Raw genomic sequence first — 17,539 nt, 5'->3', positions numbered from 1 at the left:
AGGGGCAGTTTCTGTAAGGATCTGGATTTCAGAGGGAAGTCTGGACCAGAGGCATATATTTGGGCACCGTCAGCTTAGAGATAACCACAGCTGGCAGACTGAATGAGGGTACACAGAGACAGAGAGTTTCTTGCCAAACTGTAACTCCTCAAGTCCTAACTCGTTATCACCTTTGCAAAGCTATCCCTGCTACGTACATAAGGTAATTTACTACTTCTGTACTTATCTACATTTGTTATATCGTATTTTAATTACATGTTTTACCTCAATTCACACTTGTAAGTGTGCATCCTTACAAGTGAGGTATATTTTGTGTGCCCAGATCTTGGCTTAGGTCCTGGCTCAGTAGGCTCCCAGTGAATGTTACTCACAAATCAAAGTGATGTGGCCTTTGGACCTCAGAGAAGCATTCTGCAGTTAGTCCAAGTAGTAAATGGTGTGGCATGGTCTAACAACCCCAAATCCTTTCTATTGAAGGATTTTTAACCCTTTATTTATTTATTTATTTAGAGACAGAGTCTTGCTTATCACCCAAGCTGGAGTGCAATGGCACCATCTCGGCTCACTACAACCTCTGTCTCCCAGTTGAAGTGAACCTCCTGCCTCAGCGCCCCCCCACAGTTGTTGGAATTACAGGCGCACACCACCATGCCCAGCTAATTTTTTGTATCTTTAGTAGAAATGGGGTTTCACCATGTTGGCCAGGCTGGTCTCGAACTCCTGATCTTCTGATCCACCCACCTTGGCCTCTCAAAGTGCTGGGATTAGAGGCGTGAGCCACTGTGCCCAGCCAATTTTTTTTTTTGAGATGGACTCTCAGTTTGTTGCCCAAGCTAGAGTGCAGTGGCATGATCTCAGCTCACTGCAACCTCCACCTTCCAGGTTCAGATGATTTTCCTGCTTCTGCCTCCTGAGTATCTGGGACTACAGATGTGCGCCACCATGCCCAGCTAGTTTTTGCATTTTTAGTAGAGACTGGGTTTTGCCATGTTGCTCAGGCTGGTCTCGAACTCTTGAGCTCAGGTGATCTGCCCTCCTCTGCCTCCCAAAGTACTGGGATTACAGGTTTGAGCCACCACTCCCAGTCAGGTTTTTAACCCTTGGCAATTCATCTCAGTAATTGGGAAAGTGGTACTTACTTGATAGAAATTTGCTTTCTTGTGCTATACACATTCTTTAAGGAAAATAATACTTGGATTAACAGTTTTTCAGTTTAAGATGCTGATTCTTCTGCTAATCATGTTATAAAAGGAGACTAGAATATCTCCACTGGATGCTGCGGGCAAATGTGTGTGGTCTGTAAGAAATGTGTTATCAAGAGCTGGTAAACATTGTCTTGGCAGAACCCCACACAGGAGAGAGCCAGGAATGATTAAATGAAAGAACAGCATATGTGACATGATTTGCACAGTTGAATCACATTCCCCATGCTCCCAGGGCTCCAGAAGAATCCAACAGCAACTCTCAAATTTACCATCTGCCTCTCTGCTTTCTGTTACTCTTCTGGTGAGGAGCAGGGGAGGGAGGGAGAGATGGTAATGTTTTATGAATGTTTGCTTGGAAGCCTGAGCATGTATTCTCGTCATGTAGTTCTCTAGAGCACATGAGCAGAGGCTGTCAATGCCCTGGTGGTGAGGGGTTCAGTCCTTAACTATACTTGGGTTTAATACCAGCTTATCACTTAATAGTCTGTTGTCTATAAAGCAAATTATCAAACATTACTAATTCTCAGTTTCCTTGTCTATAAATGGTGAAGGTGGGTGATGATGTTGTAGTTGGGGGCAGGAGTTGTAAGATCCAAAATATTCCATGGGGAAGCTCTGAGAGTGAGACATGGTGACATTTGCTAAGCATTTAGCAGAGTTTGCTGACGTGGTAACTGTTAAATGGCAGCTAGTTTTGGCAGTAATGCAAGAATAGAAGCAGTAAATAAGGCAGGGTTTTGTTTGCTTTAGAGAGAAAGAGGTTATTTCTTTTTTGTTGTTCTTCATATATAATGAGAATTTGAGAAATGAATTTGTTTTAAAATTTTATTTGTAAATTGGATTTCTACCTTTTTTAATCCATGTGAATGGACATTCCAAATGGCACTCAAGCCATGAATTAGGGAGGTGCTTTCTGAGAACAATGACTGTAGGGAAGGTGAGTGGTTTCTATTCCTGACCTGCCCTGGGTTCTCTAAAATACAGCAACATATGTCTATAGGTACCTTTATTAATGGTGGAATTCTTTATTTTAGAAACACTGCTTAAGAGTTCAAATACACTTAAAGTTAAGGTGAATAAAACCAGAAACTACATATTCAGTCACCCAGACTAAAAATAATCATCAAGATTTTGCCACCAGTTTTCCTGTTTCATAATTTTCTATTTTAAAACAAACTGCAGATATCAGGTCATTTTACTTCTGCTTTTCTTTTTTTTTTTGGTGACAGAGTCCTGTTCTGTCACCCAGGCTGGAGTGCAGCAGCGCAATCTCTGCTCACCGCAACCTCTACCTCCTGGGTTCAAGCAGTTCTCCTGCCTCAGCCCCCCAAGTAGCTGGGATTACAGATGCTCACCACCACACCCAGCTAATTTTTGTATTTTTAGTAGAGATGGGATTTCATCATGTTGGCCAGCTGGTCTTGAACTCTTGACTTAAAGTGATTCAGCCACCTCGGCCTCCCAAAGTGCTGGGATTATAGGCGTGAGCCACCACACTCATCCCATTTTACTTCTATATACCTCAAAATGCCTCTGTAAATTAAACTACAGACTTAAAAAAAAAAAAAAAACAGTCACTCAATTCTAAATCTTCTGGGAAGGAAAAAAAAACATAGTCACAATCCCATTCTGATGAATTTTACTTTATTATGTTGGAGTTTTAATTATTTATTAAAGTATTCCTTTCTCTCATTCCCTCTCCCTTCTCTTTTCTGCTCTTTCTCTACTATGTATGTATAGATTTGTATATTTATTTTGATTTATAATATCTAAAATGTGCCTCTCAGTTTTAAATGTACAAAACACAATTTAAACAGTGGTTTCATAAGTATGCTAATGCCAGTATTGACCTGGAGTTAACATGGTTTTGGGAGAGGCATGGTTAGAAAAACATAGAAAAAAAATACCCCCTTCTTACCAGGCTTGCCCCTATTTGGCCCATTCCCATCTAGCACTGAATTAAAGATATCTCCTGATAAGCTTGGAGTAGGCACAGACAACTTGGTGGGTGAAATAGGTAGAGAAGCCCTAAAGACAACTGCAGCCTTTCCCATGTGAACCACTCCTTCAACATCTGCTTTCTAATGCAAAAAATATGTTCTCCTCACTCCAGTGCCGTTCCTAGAAATTTTTAGTAATGTTTATTAATCTAAAGGTATTTAGTATTCTATGCTATAATTTGGAATTTGAAACTTGACTTCTTGGAACCTTTTTAAATTCTAGGACGATATCTTAAAGAAACTTCTTGGCTTTATAAATAATTGTAATTATTCACTGTATAATTATCCTTTAAACAAAGCCAAAAATGTTTCTAAAGTTAGGATAATTCAACAGTTATTTAATACAAAGCAGAACTTTTGGAAAGAAAAAATAACCATTCTATTTGCTAAAATGCCATCTCGGGTTCTCTGTTGTCTGCTCTGATGATCTGTTCACATAAGCCTCAGAGTTGCTGCTTTTTTTGACTAGTATTGTTGGAGGGTGGTGGGATCTGTTGCTATGGGAGAAAGAAAAGAAAGAAAAAGGCAAAGAATGAAAGCTGACATCTGGTTGATGAAACCTTTTACCCCCAACAGTTCTGCCACAGAAAGGGATGAATGGCTAGAAGCGATTTCCAGGGCAATAGAAGAGTATGCCAAGAAAAGAATCACCTTCTGTCCTAGTAGAAGTCTTGATGAGGTATTGTCTTCTTTTTTTTAAATTTTTTTTTCCAGCTCATTTAAAAGTTTTTACCCTAAGCATTTCACAGGGATTGAGGAAAGCAACATATGTTTCAGAGAATGATTGGACTGGACATCAGAGAATTACTCTACAGATTAATGTCTCATTTCAGCACTAAAAAATGTATCCTTCTATTAATGTCTCACTGCACATCTGTGATCAGATATAGCATATTCATGTATTTTCCCAGCTGTAAAACTTCATTGTAGGAAATTTAGAAAATACAAAGTAATTTAAGAAAGAAACTAATCAGTTGCCATTCCACTACCACAGGCATCTTTTTAAGTTAATTTTGCATTAGAAGATTTTTTGATTGTAGCTAATCTTAGTATTCTGAGCACATGAAAAATATAATAGCCTATATTTCTTTTTCTCCACTTTTTTTTTTTTTTTTTGAGACGAATTTCACTCTTGTTGCCAAAGCTGGAGTGCAGTAGCGCTGTCTCAGCTCAGTGCATCCTCTGCCTCCAGGGTTCAAGTGCTTCTCCTGCCTCAACCTCCTGAGCAGCTAGGATTATAGGCACAGACCCCCAGGCCAGCTAATTTTGTATTTTTAGTAGAGACAGGGGTTTCACCATGTTGACCAGGCTGGTCTTTTTCTTTTTTTTTGAGATGGAGTTTTGCTATTGTTACCCAGACTGGAGTGCAATGGCACGATCTTGGCTCACCGCAACTTCCGCCTTCTGGGTTCAAGCAATTCTCCTGCCTCAGCCTCCCAAGTAGCTAGGACTACAGGCACGCGCCACCATGCCCAGCTAACTTTTCTATTTTTAGTAGAGACGGGGTTTCACCTTGTTGACCAGGATGGTCTCGATCTCCTAACCTCAGGTGTTCTGCTCACCTGAGGTTTAGTCTCCCAAAGTGCTGGGATTACAGATGTGAGCCAGCACACCTGCCAATAGCCCATATTTCATCCCCATCTTTTTTTTTTTTTTTTGAGACGGAGTCCCACTCTGTCACCCAGGTTGGAGTATAGTAGCGCAATCTCGGCTCATTATAACCTCCACCTCCTGGGTTCAAATATTTCTCCTGCCTCAACTTCCCGAGTAGCTGGAATTACAGACACCTGCCACCACACCTGGCTAATTTTTGTATTTTTAGTAGAGACAGGGTTTCACCGTGTTGGCCAGGCTGGTCAAGAACTCCTGACCTCAAGTGATCTGCCTGCGTTGGCCTCCCAAAGTGCTGGGATTACAGGCCTGAGCTGCCGCACCTTACCCTCATCCCCATCTTAGTGGTAGTGTGACACTCCACTGCCGAATAAAAAGGTAGGCAGTTTGCATGGGAATAATCAGAAGTTGCTCTTCTTCCGCAGGCAGACTCAGAAAATAAAGAGGAAGTTAGTCCTCTTGGATCGAAGGCTCCCATCTGGATTCCTGATACCAGAGCCACAATGTGTATGATCTGCACAAGTGAATTTACTCTCACCTGGAGACGACACCACTGCCGGGCCTGTGGAAAGGTTGGCGAGGATAACACCTATCTCCATTGTGGTCCTTACTTTCTCCAGGCTCTACATAGTGAGGAAGAATATTTCCCCTCATAAACCATTGTAGTTCAAGAATGACAATAACAATTATTATTACTGTGTTAATGGAAGAAAACATGAATGGTGTTTTCTCTAAATATTTAGGGCAGAGGGAATCGTCTTAGGGAACTTCCACCCTCCTACTTCAGTTACATTAGAACATCAGTAATAAATAACTTTGAATCAAAATCTAACAAATTGACAATTAAATAGGCCCTCACATTTCAGCTATTATTTAAACTGCCTCTCTCTAGTACTCAGTATCTATAGTATTCAGTAGGGGGAGTGTTCAGAGTTGAAGTTATCCCTAGTGATGCTTCTAAGACTTCATGCTCTCATTAGTAAAATGGGTGCAGAAACAGCAACATCAGAGAGTAACCCTGAAGATTAAATGGGATTCTATTTAGAGAGCATTTAGTACAGAGCCCAAGAACTTGGTAGAGAAGCAGAGACATGGTCGTTGCTGCAGCAGTGATTATTATGATGACAATGATGGTGATCAGTATACCTCATAGGCCTTCTTGCATACCAGGTACTGTTCTAAGCATTTTGTATATATTAACTCCTTTACCTTATTATTTTATGTAGTCAGCCCTTTGTAAGTAAAAATCTGTGGCCTCTTCATCTTACAAGTGCGGTGCTATGCATTAGTTTACTGTATGCCCAAACTCCATAGAGTTATAATTGAGACCAAATGAGATTCAGTGACTGTGAAACTGTTTTGAAAAGTGGATGGCATGGTAAATTGTAACATATTTTATGGTTTGGAAACACAAGTTATTCTAATAAAATTAACGAAATAATTCCGATGTATTTTCAGATTGTATGCCAAGCTTGTTCATCCAATAAGTATGGCTTAGATTACCTGAAAAATCAACCAGCAAGAGTATGTGAACATTGTTTCCAAGAACTGCAGAAATTAGGTAATATATAAGTAAAGATTTAACCAAAAATTCCTTTATTCCCCAGATGCTTTCAAACAACCTTCTGACAGAAACACCTTCGGTACATTAGCAATATGATTGTTGATACTTATCTCCAAATTTGTAGTAAGCTTTAATTCACATTTTGTTGTAATTGTAGGAGAGGTTGGCCTGAAATTTGGTTTTGGTCTGTGAAAAAGATTTTCCTAAGAAAACTGTAGGAATGTAATGACACAGTAAAACAGTAAAAGAGAACTTTAACTTTCCAGTAATTTTGAAGTCTATCATTTCAGAGGATAGCGTGCTCATTACAAATCATTTTATCTATATGTAGCTTAATTCTAATCAGTTGAACCAATTTAGTGAGATCTTAATATATATGTGAATGTGCAGCTTTTTGACCAAACACAAAAGGGTGCTTCATATTTCCCTGCTCATTATTTACAGGTATCCTCCATTAAAGTGAATGCAACTTAGCAGGACTGCTCAGGTCTATGTTTTGGGAAGGGATTTTTACTTCAATTCCTGAAACCTATAGGATCTAAATTTTATTTTATTGATTGATTGATTGATTAAGATAGGATCTCACTTCATCACCCAGGCTGGAGTGCAGTGATGCAATCTGCAACCTCTGCCTCTAGGGTTCAAGGGATTCTCCTACCTCAGCTTCCTGAGTAGCTGGGATTACAGGCACACGGGACCATGCCTGGCTAATTTTTGCATTTTAGTAGAGATGGGGTCTCACTATGTTGGCCAAGCTGGTCTCGAACTCCTGACCTCAAATGATCCACCTGCCTCAGCCTCCCAAAGCCCTGGAATTACAGGCATGAGCCACTGTGCCTGGCTAGGATCTAAATTTTTAAAAGTCTGTTCTTCATTTCCCTGAAGGAAAGCTTTTTAGTAGCAAGGAGGAATTTCTAAGTGAATAAAAAGTGGATGACATGCTATTTCAGACCCTGCATATTTCTAGATTAATGATTTATTATTGTCTGTATACATTTTCCAAGAAGACCCATCCATTTCTTCCTTTATATTCCTCCCTTTAGTCTGGGTATATGCTATAAGCTGCAAAAATTTGTCTTTGAGCAGTGGCTCACGCCTATAATCCCAGCACTTTGGGAAGCCGAGTCAAGTGGATCACAAGGTCAAGAGATCGAGACCATCCTGGTCAACATGGTGAAACCCTGTCTCTACTAAAAATACAAAAAAATTAGCTGGGTATAATGGCATGTGCCTGTAGACCCAGCTACTCGGGAAGCTGAGGCAGGAGAATCGCTTGAATCCAGGAGGCGGAGGTTGCGGTGAGCTGAGATCGTGCTATTGCACTCCAGTCTGGGTAACAACAGCGAAACTCCATCTCAAAAAAAAAAAAAAATTTGTCTTTGAATTCGCCTTCCTCATCACCAATACCCATTTGGTCAGTTTTATTATCAAAAATTTTTGTCTGGATTTCTCCATTCCAGCCCTAATAAGGCCTTCATTATCTCTCATCTAGACAACTATAATAATTTCCTAACAGGTTTCCCTGCAGTTAGTCCTTTCTCCTTAGTACTGCCAGATACAATCTTTTTTATTATTATTATTATTTAATCTGGTCATGTCACTCCCCAGCCTAAAACGTATAAACAACAATCCAGGTTCCTTCAAACCAGCCCCTTTTTTAAAAATCTGGCCTCGTTAGTCTCCAAATAGATGATTTAATTTCTTACCTCTCTGCCTTGGCTCACGCTGACCTCATGGTGCATAGTGTTCCTCCTGCTTGTTTTTGTTTTGTTTTTTATTTGTTTGGTTTTTTTGAGATGGAGTCTCATTCTGTCTCCCCCCCTGAAGGGCAGAGGTACAATCTTGGCTCACTGCAACCTCTGCCTCCCAGTTTCAAGCAATTCTCCTGCCTCAGCCTCCCAAGTAGATAGGACTACAGGTACCCGCCACTAGCACCCATCTGATTTTTTGTATTTTTAGTAGAGATGGGGTTTCACCATGTTGGCCAGGCTGGTCTCAAACTCCTGACCTTGTGATTCACCCGCCTCAGCCTCCCAGAGAGCAGGGATAACAGGCATGAGCCACTGTGCCTGGCCCCTCTTGCTTGTTTTAACCTGGCAAATTCCTATTCCTTCATGGCCAACTTAAACATCTTATTATCTTCTCAGCTTTCCCTGAACCTCTGCAATCAGAATTCATTACTTTATCCGTGTCCAGTAGCCCCTTTTTAACTACTTTTGTTCATTATAGTTGGTCTAATATCTAGACACAACAATACCAGGGTTCTTTGGGGTTTAAGTAAGTAGGGAAGGTTTTTTGGGTTTTTTTTTAAGTTGGTAGTATAGTCACATGTTTCGTAATTCTAAAGACATACAAGAGTAATCTTTTCACATAGTTTAAAGTTCAAAAAGTATAAAACCATAGATAGTAGAAAGTCTTTCTTCCACTCACCTCTCAGCCATCCATTGTCCTTTTCCAGGAGCTATCAGTGTTGTTTCTTAGTGTCCTTCCATGGATACTTTATACAACAATGTTTTGAATGAAATTGAATTACAAAATGCTGAGCATTGACTAAGTAAGTGTGCCTGATTTGTTTTAGATCACCAGCACTCCCCTAGGATTGGATCTCCTGGAAATCACAAATCTTCAAGTGCCTTATCATCAGTCTTACATAGCATTCCATCAGGGAGGAAACAGAAAAAAATCCCAGCTGCTCTCAAAGAAGTAAGTGTTTCCATTAAACTTGTAATGTGATAGAGGCTGAATTATTCATATGCATATAATACAGTTTTTCTTTCATAAAGGAAGATGTCATTTCCCACAACTATTAAGTCATGAATTTTAATACTGATGATGGATGTGGCTGATGCCTCACAATGGTGCTTGGTCTCCTGTCTGACCTGAGTCATTTGGAAAATGGCTGTTGAAAGGTTTAGAGAACATTTAACAACAGTGATAAAAAGTAAAGATACGTTGGACACACATGAATTTTTGAAAATGACTTTGAGCAGAACCCTTGCCAGAGGGAAGAAGTCCACAGGATATTTTGGGCATTGATCTGCAGGGTTTATTTGTAGGTCGCGGTTGATTATGCAGAGCTGGTACCACTGGTAGTAGGTTGTCTTTCCTTTAAACTTAAAAGAAAATTTTAAATAGTGATAATAGACTATATGCCTAGACCTGCTAATGGTGTAAACCACAGACATTGTTGATACCCTATCCCAGTCCCTCAAATTTAAGTGTCAAAGATCAAAGAGCATTGCCATTTGGCTACTCCATTATGGTCAGTTTATTAACGAGGTCCACCTGTGCTAGTTTTGTGGCCAGAAGAGTAGTTTTTAATTTGGTTCTCTTGTGGAAGCAAAGAACTCTAAAAATTTGATCAAGATCATGTTTCTTATGTAAAGTTAAGGGTGTATTCCCAGTTGAGGTTGGTCCCAAAGTAGTGAGTTATCTCAATTGATGGTTCACAGTCAGTTACAGATTTGTCCGACCTACCCTCTGCGGGAAGACGGCTCATTGGGAAAGAAACCGGACCGCAGGCTAGGAGAAAGTCCTTAAGTTCAGGCTTTATTGAGAGAAAAGAGCCTCCGGGCGGGCCAGCCGGGACGAAAAGGAAAAATGGCCGCGCCGCTCAGAGGGGCAGGGTTGTTTTATAGGGGGCTGAAGGGCTGGGGGGTGGGGAAGCCGCAAGCCGAGGTGGTGGGCAACTGTTGGTCAGTTTGAACTGCTGGGCGGGAAGCTGGGCGGCGGGAGGGCTAGGGCCGGTATGTAAAGTGAGAGATAAGGGAGCCTCTTTGTGGGGAAGGGAAAGAGAGAGAGAGAGAGCTTTCGCGGTAGGGGCAGAGTTTTCCAAACATTCCCGACTCCTTAAAGAAAAGAAAAAGAGGGGGTCAGGGGCGTCAGTTGTCTCTCTGGCTACTTCCTGCTGACAAGGGTCGACGGGGGGTTCTGAAGAGGTCTCTTTTCCTAAGGAGCCTGGATGTTCGGGGAGAGGTCCGTTTCTAGCATTCGTTCAGGGTAGGGTTGGAGCAGCATCTGGTGGATGGTGACTCGAGTCAGTTCTTGAAAGCGCCGCTGTAGGAACTGTAGAAAGCAAGGAGCAATAAGTAAGATTAGGCAAACGGCTACTAGGGGCCCAAGCAATGGGGACAAGAGGGTATACATAGAGGAAGACCACCACGCTGTGGCTTCAGCCAAGAACTTCTGACTCTGCAGGTTAGTTTTGAGTTTCTGGAGGCTCTCGATTCGGGTTTCTACTAGGCCGGATTCATTGATGTAGTAACAGCACTCTTCCTGTAGGAAGATACAGGTCCCTCCTCGTTCAGCAGTGAGCAGGTCTAGGGCTCTTCGGTTCTGCAAGGCAACTTGGGCAACTGAGGTGATCTGTCGTTGGAGTGATGTTAAAGACTCAGTAGAGTCATCAATAGCCGCTTGGAATTGTGAGGTCAGTCGGGCTATAGCCAGGTGAGAGTGGGCTAGTGCCCCTCCTCCTAATACTGCTGCAAGTGCTGAACCAGCAAGGGAGACTCCAACGGCAATGAGTAGGAAGGCAGCTCGTCGGGTGCGGTGATGGGGAGTTTGCAGCATCCGGAATTCGGCTGGGGAATATATAGTGAGTTGAGGGACTAGGGTTACTGGGAGGCATAAAAGAGATGAGGAAAGACCAATGTAGAGAGTTTTTGTTAAGGTCTTGTTACACCAAAAAAACGTTCCTCGTGGGGCTGTTATATTAGTGGTTACCCGTATAGTTCTGTTACAGCTAGGGAAGTTTCGGCCTAGGGAATAGCACACAGGTAGCTGTTCAAAATCAGGTGGAGTGTAGAGATCAACTTCCTTGATAGGGGAGAAGGAAGAAGTTGAGGCTGAAAGGTTGAGAGGGATGGGGTAGGGGACTGCAACGAAGGGAGTCTGTCCTAAGAAGGCACACATGAGGCATGAGGTTAGCTAACTTGATTCCTTCTTGGAGAAAGGTTAACCAGGAAAATGGAGGTGAATGTGGTTGCAATTGGTCATTCAGAGATTTTTCTTGTAGGCTAATGTCAGAGTGGACTTGGTGGACTGTACGTACATATGCCTGCCAGATGTACAGGTGGGAAGAGGGATATTTGGTATCTATGTGGTCATACACGGAAGCTTTCTGGGGGCTTTTCCACCGGTTGTCCCAGGGGTCAGGTATGAGAAGGGAATACCGTGTAGAACCGATAATGGTGTTTCCTTCTCCATCTACATCTGGGATGATTTTGAGCTGAGATCGGGCAGGTACTGTGGACTTGATAGCTATATGTAGTCGACAGTTCATCCAAGTACATCCCATGCAGGAGCGCCAAGGAGTATTATTGCATGCTCCTGATGGTTGGTCATGGTTGAAGCACATGAGAGGTATAGTAGTATGGACGTTGCGGAATTTGGTGAAGTTCAGCTATATGGCACTTTGGCATCCGGCTGCGGGGCAGTCGGAAGTTGCAAGAAGGTGGTTGTGGCTGTATGGGGGGGTATTACAGATGAAGGTGGTTTTGGTATAGTTTTCAGTTAGGAAGAATCTCCATCTGTAGGGGGTGTGGCTGCTAGGCCCTGGTAAGTTTGACAGATAAAGGGCCAGTAGGAACAGCCTTCCAGCATAAGGAGGGTCCATGAGGGGCCTTTTTTACCCGAGAGAGGTGAACCCAAGATGGGATTTCAGCAATTCTTATAGCTGATGGAGTGGTAAGGAGGACTGTGTATGGTCCTTCCCACTTGGGGGCGAGGGGCTTTGGGGAGAGGGACCTGATAAGAACTGAGTCCCCGGGGGAGACTTTCTGTGTATTTTCAGATGGCTGGGTGGGTTGGGGAAGAGAAGCGTTGGCGTGTTCTCGGAGAAGGCTGCGAAGGAGAGTAAAGTAGGGGAGGTAGCTGTCTAGAGGAGTAGTCTCTAGCGGTGGGGGAGTTGAAAGTAGGAAGGGGCAACCATACAGCAGCTCAAATGGGCTAAGCTGTGATGGGCCCCGGGGGCCTGCTCTTACCCTGGTGAGGGTGATAGGAAGTAAGGTTACCCAGGATTGGCGGAGCTCAAGCATGAGCTTAGTCAGATGCTCCTTTATTAGGCCATTGGCCCGTTCCACCTTACCAGAGGACTGAGGATGGTAGGCGGCGTGTAGCTTCCACTGAATTCCTAGAGAGGTAGAAACGGCATTAGTGACTTTGGAGATAAAGGCTGGGCCGTTGTCTGACTGTATGGTGGCTGGGAGTCCAAAGCGTGGGATGATGTCTTGAATGAGTTGAGTGGCTACTGTCCCGGCAGACTCAGAGGCTGTGGGGTAAGCTTCAATCCAGCCTGAAAAAGTGTCAACAATGGTTAGCAGATACCGGTACTGTTTGTGCTTTGGCATATGGGTGAAATCAATTTGCCAGTCTTGGCCAGGTAGGAACCCGCATAGCTGATGAAGCTGGCACCGGGGATGACAGGAACCCTGGGAATTAGTTTTCGCGCAGACAGTACATGAGGACTGGACTTCCTGTATGGTACTGAGGAGATGGTGAGGGTGAAAAAGTGGGTTGAGGAATCGGTATAAGGCTTTAGGCCCAATGTGGAGTGAATTATGGATGTCTTGGATTATCTGGTACCTTTGCTTTTCAGGGAGGATGAGGAGGTTATGCTTGAAGGCCCAGTCATCCTTGAACCGTACCCCGGGGGTAGACTGGAGGGCCTGGAGTTCTGAGGCAGAGTATTGAGGGCTAGGAGAAAAAGGCTGTGTGGGCTGGCAGTGGGGAAGGTTATGACAGCCTTCAGCTTTGAAAGGATGTCCCGCCCCAGAAGGGGAACTGGGCAGGTGGGGATTACTAAAAAGGAGTGGGTGAATGGAGTGGAGTTATATGAGCACATGAGTGGTGGGGTTTGGTAGGGGATACTCGGGGTCCCATCGATTCCCATGACTAAGACCTGGGAAGGCGTGAGATGGCCAGAATAAGAAGAAGTGCGGAGTAGGTAGCCCCCATGTCTTGTGACCCTAGGCTCGGCGAGGGTAACCGGAGTCGGAAAGCCAGGGCCCCGCTAGTCATCTAGCAGCCCTAGTAGACTGGGGAACGGAGCTCCCTCGGAGGTCGGCTCCTGGCAAGCAGGCTCCTCCCTACTGAGGGTGACTGCCGGCTGCGTAACGCCAGTGTGTCTGTTTTGAGGAACCGGCACCCTGGGGAAGCTGGGGCAGTCTGACTTCCAGTGTCCCGGGAGCCGACAGATAGGGCAAGGCTTAGTTGGTGGCCATGGTTGTGGACAGGCTCAGGACCAGTGTCCTTCCTTTCTATATTTGAAACATGCCTCTGGAGGGGCATGGGTTTCGGCCTTGGGCTTCTGGTTCCCTGCCGGCCTTAGAGCCGCCACTAGGGCTTGGGTCTGGAGGGCAGCCTTCTGCTTCATGCGAGTTTGGCGGGCAGCCTCAGCCGCATCTTCCCTGGCATTGAATACTTTAAAGGCCATTTTTACCAGGTCTTGGATGGGAGTCTCTGGCCCCTCTTCTGCTTTCTTTAGTTTCTTTCTTATGTCGGGTGCTGATTGGGAGATAAAGTGGGAGGCTAATACAGTGGCTCCATTCTCATACCGGACTAGGGCTTCTTATGCTTGAGTGAGGTATTGGAATTCTTTAATATAGGTGGACGGGTCGGCTGAGCAGGATCCTAAACGTTTCTCAATTTGGGACAGGTCTTGGAGTGAGAAAGGAACATGGACCCTGATTAAACCTTCTGCGCCTGCTACTTCTCGGAGTGGGGCCAGGATAGTTGGTTGGTGGGGGCGGGTGTGGGCCGCCACTGGAGAGGCAAGAGGAAGTGCGGCCTCTGAGGGAGGGGGCTCGGAGGGAGTAGAGGGAGAGCGAGGCATGGCCTCTGAGGTAGGAGGTGCAGAGGGAGTGGGGGAAGGGCGTGCCGTTGATGGCGACTGGTTGCTGAGATTGGCAGGAGAGGATAGATGTTCAGGCAGATCCTCTGGTGAGGAGTAGGGAGGGGGAGAGGTAGTGGAGGAAGATTTACGAGGGGTACGAGCTAAGAGGATTTGGTAGGTGGAGCAGGAAGAACATAGGTCGGGGTGGGTACGGAGGTCCCAAAAAGCCTGAACGTAAGGAATTTCATTGTCCTTGCCCGCGCGGCGACAAAAATCGTCAAGATCTCGGAGGGTGTTGAAATTGAAAGTGCCAGTCGGGGGCCAATGTGACTGGTTACTGAGTTTGTATTGGGGCCAAGCCACCTGGGACAGGAAGACAAGCTTTTTCTTTCTGAGGGTTTGGGAATATCCCAATTTGGTAAAATTTCGCAGCAAGCACCCAAGGGGGGTGCTCAGAGGTATTTTGGACTCCGAATTTCCCATGGCAGGCGCAGCTACAGACCCTCCGGCACGGATGGGCAGATGCAACGAAAAGGCGTCCCCGTTTGTTGCAAATTCCCCGGAGTACAATTAAGTACAGAAAGGGAAGCGGTCAGAGGGGCGTCCCCCATCTGGCGGCTGTCCCTCGGAAGGCTCCTGGAGCCGGAACGGAAGACTACCTTGGCTCGGCCGAGACTAGGCAAGGAGTCTGTGCGGAACGCCGGAGAGGGAGCAACTGCACCGTGCCGTAGGAAGAGGAGACGGGAAGCGGGGGAAGGCAAAGCAAGAAAAAACTTGGCTTACCTTAATTGGAGCGTGGAGGTGGCAGGGCCAGTGTTGGATAGGTCGGGGAGGGGGGCCGTGGCTGGGCCAACGGCCTCAGCTCCCGTCCCAGGTTTCGGCACCACTTGTCCGACCTACCCTCTGCGGGAAGACTGGGCTCATTGGGAAAGAAACCGGACCGCAGGCTAGGAGAAAGTCCTTAAGTTCAGGCTTTATTGAGAGAAAAGAGCCTCCGGGCGGGCCAGCCGGGACGAATAGGAAAAATGGCCGCGCCGCTCAGAGGGGCAGGGTTGTTTTATAGGGGACTGAAGGGCTGGGGGAGTGGGGAAGCCGCAAGCCGAGGTGGTGGGCAACTGTTGGTCAGTTTGAACTGCTGGGCGGGAAGCTGGGCGGTGGGAAGCTGGGCGGAGGGAGGGCTAGGGCCGGTATGTAAAGTGAGAGATAAGGGAGCCTCTTTGTGGGGGAGGGAAAGAGAGAGAGAGAGAGAGCTTTCGCGGTAGGGGCAGAGTTTTCCAAACAAGATTGAACTCCCTTTTCTACAATTTCCTCCCTTCTCACTACTGCACTTGACTAGTCTTAAAAAAAAAAAGAGTATATTTCCAGTTGAAATAATATGAAGTGATTTATAGCCAGTCTCAGAAACTAAGAAGAACAGGACTTGGCTGGGATGCAGTGGCTCACACCTGTAACCTAGTACTTTGGGAGGCCAAGGCAGGCAGATTGCTCAAGCTCGGGAATTCGAGGCCAGCCTGTGCAACATGGCGAAGCCCCATCTCTACTAAAAATACAAAAATTAGCCAGGTGCAGTGGACATGCCTGTAGTCCTAATCCCAGCTACTTGGAGGCTAGGGCAGGAGGCTCACTCGAGCCCCGGAGCCAGATGTTGCTGTGAGCTGAGATCGAGCCACAGCACTTCAGCCTGGGTGAAGGAGACAGACTCTGTCTTTCAAAAAAAAAAAATAAATAGAACTTAAGGTTGTAATTGCCATGTTTTATATGAAATTGGTTAAGTTTCATATAAAAATGAATGATCTCTTCCTCAATTCCTGAATCCACATCTGCTTTCAGAACTTTGAGGTTCTTACTCAACTCAAATGGTTCTCAGTTACCTGTAAATTTTCACCTCTCTATACTGATATCAGTTTCTAAATGGAATTCTTTTAAAATGTGCTCCCCTTTACGATCTAAATTCCACAGCATTGATTACGAAACACTTTACAGTCTAGTCTAGACAATCTAACTCCAGTCCTGTTTTATACATCTTCCCACCCATTCACACAAACAGGCCTTCCACTTCAAGCCTCTACTTGCAAATTGCAGCCACTCCACTCATTCTCAATATGCCCCAGCCCCGTTGCATCAGCATCACTTGAGAAATTACTAGAAATTTTCGGGACCCACCCAAGGTCTGCGGAGTGAGAAACAAGCACTTCTGGTGATTCACATAGATAAATGCTAAACATTGAGAATGTCTTCTTTGCTCCTTTTGTGGTCAGATGGGAGAAATTAATATATCTAGTTGGTGCTATAAAAGTCAGTGTATAGTATTCCCCTTGGGAAGCTGTGTTTTATTGTTGTTGTTTTGTTGGGACACAGGGCCTCTCACTCTGTTGCCTAGGCTGGAATGGAATGGTGTTATCATAGCTCACTTAAATGTTTGAGCTCCTGGGATCAAGGGATCATCTCACCTCATCTTCCCAAGTAGCTAGGACTGTAGGCACATACCACCATGCCTGGCTTATTTATTTATTTAATTCTTTGAGACAGTTTTGCTCTGTCATCCAGCTGGAATGCAGTGGCGAATCTCTGCTCACTGCAACCTCCACTGTCGAAGTTCAAGCAATTCCCCTGCCTCAGCCTCCCAAGTAGCTGGGACTATCGATGCATGCCACTACACCCAGCTACCCAGCTAATTTTTTGCATTTTTTAGTAGAGACAAGGTTTCACCATGTTAGCCAGGATGGTCTCCATCTCCTGACCTCATCATCTGCCTGCCTCGGCCTCCCCAAGTGCTGGAATTACAAGCTTAAGCCACCACGCCCGGCCATTTATTTTTATTTTTAGAGAGAGAGTCTTGCTGTGTTACCCACTCTGGTCAGGAACTCCTGGAGACCTCAAGCAATCCTTCCACCTTAGCTTCCCGAAGTGGTGGGATTACAGGTGTGAGCCTCTGTGCCTGGAACTTGCTTTTTGGTTAATTGAGGTGAAAATTGTATAACATAGTTAACCATTATTTTTTATTTTATTTCTGCATTGATTTATTTTTTTCGAGACAGAGTTTCGCTCTTGTTGCCCAAGCTGGAGTGCTGCAGTAGCTTGATCTCGGCTCACTGCAACCTCTACCTCCCAGGTTCAAGTGATTCTTCTGCTTCAGCCTCCCAAATAGCTGGGATTATAGGTGCCTGCCATGCCCGGCTAATTTTTTAAATTTTTAGTAGAGACAGGGTTTCACCATGTTGGTTAACTGGTCTCGAACTCCTGACCTCAGGTGATCCACCCTCTTTGGCCTCCCAGAGTGCTGGGATTACGGGCATGATTGCCACTCCTGGCTTTTATTTATTTGTTT

At 44.9% G+C, this 17,539-nt stretch overlaps 1 protein-coding gene across 1 annotated transcript in view; it reads left to right on the top strand.

The window, feature by feature from the left end:
• The window catches only part of FGD6 (FYVE, RhoGEF and PH domain containing 6), a 150,696-nt gene that overhangs the window by 123,607 nt on the left and 9,550 nt on the right, over positions 1-17,539 (top strand). Inside the window, exons 15-18 of the mRNA XM_002752868.6 lie at positions 3,782-3,884; positions 5,242-5,388; positions 6,275-6,377; positions 8,959-9,083. Coding sequence (XP_002752914.4) covers positions 3,782-3,884; positions 5,242-5,388; positions 6,275-6,377; positions 8,959-9,083 — 478 coding nt within the window. The remainder of the gene's footprint in view (positions 1-3,781; positions 3,885-5,241; positions 5,389-6,274; positions 6,378-8,958; positions 9,084-17,539) is intronic.

The sequence above is a fragment of the Callithrix jacchus genome, chromosome 9, assembly GCF_049354715.1.
Source record: "Callithrix jacchus isolate 240 chromosome 9, calJac240_pri, whole genome shotgun sequence".
NCBI classification, from domain to species: domain Eukaryota; kingdom Metazoa; phylum Chordata; class Mammalia; order Primates; family Cebidae; genus Callithrix; species Callithrix jacchus.
This window is presented reverse-complemented; position numbering and strand designations above follow the sequence as displayed.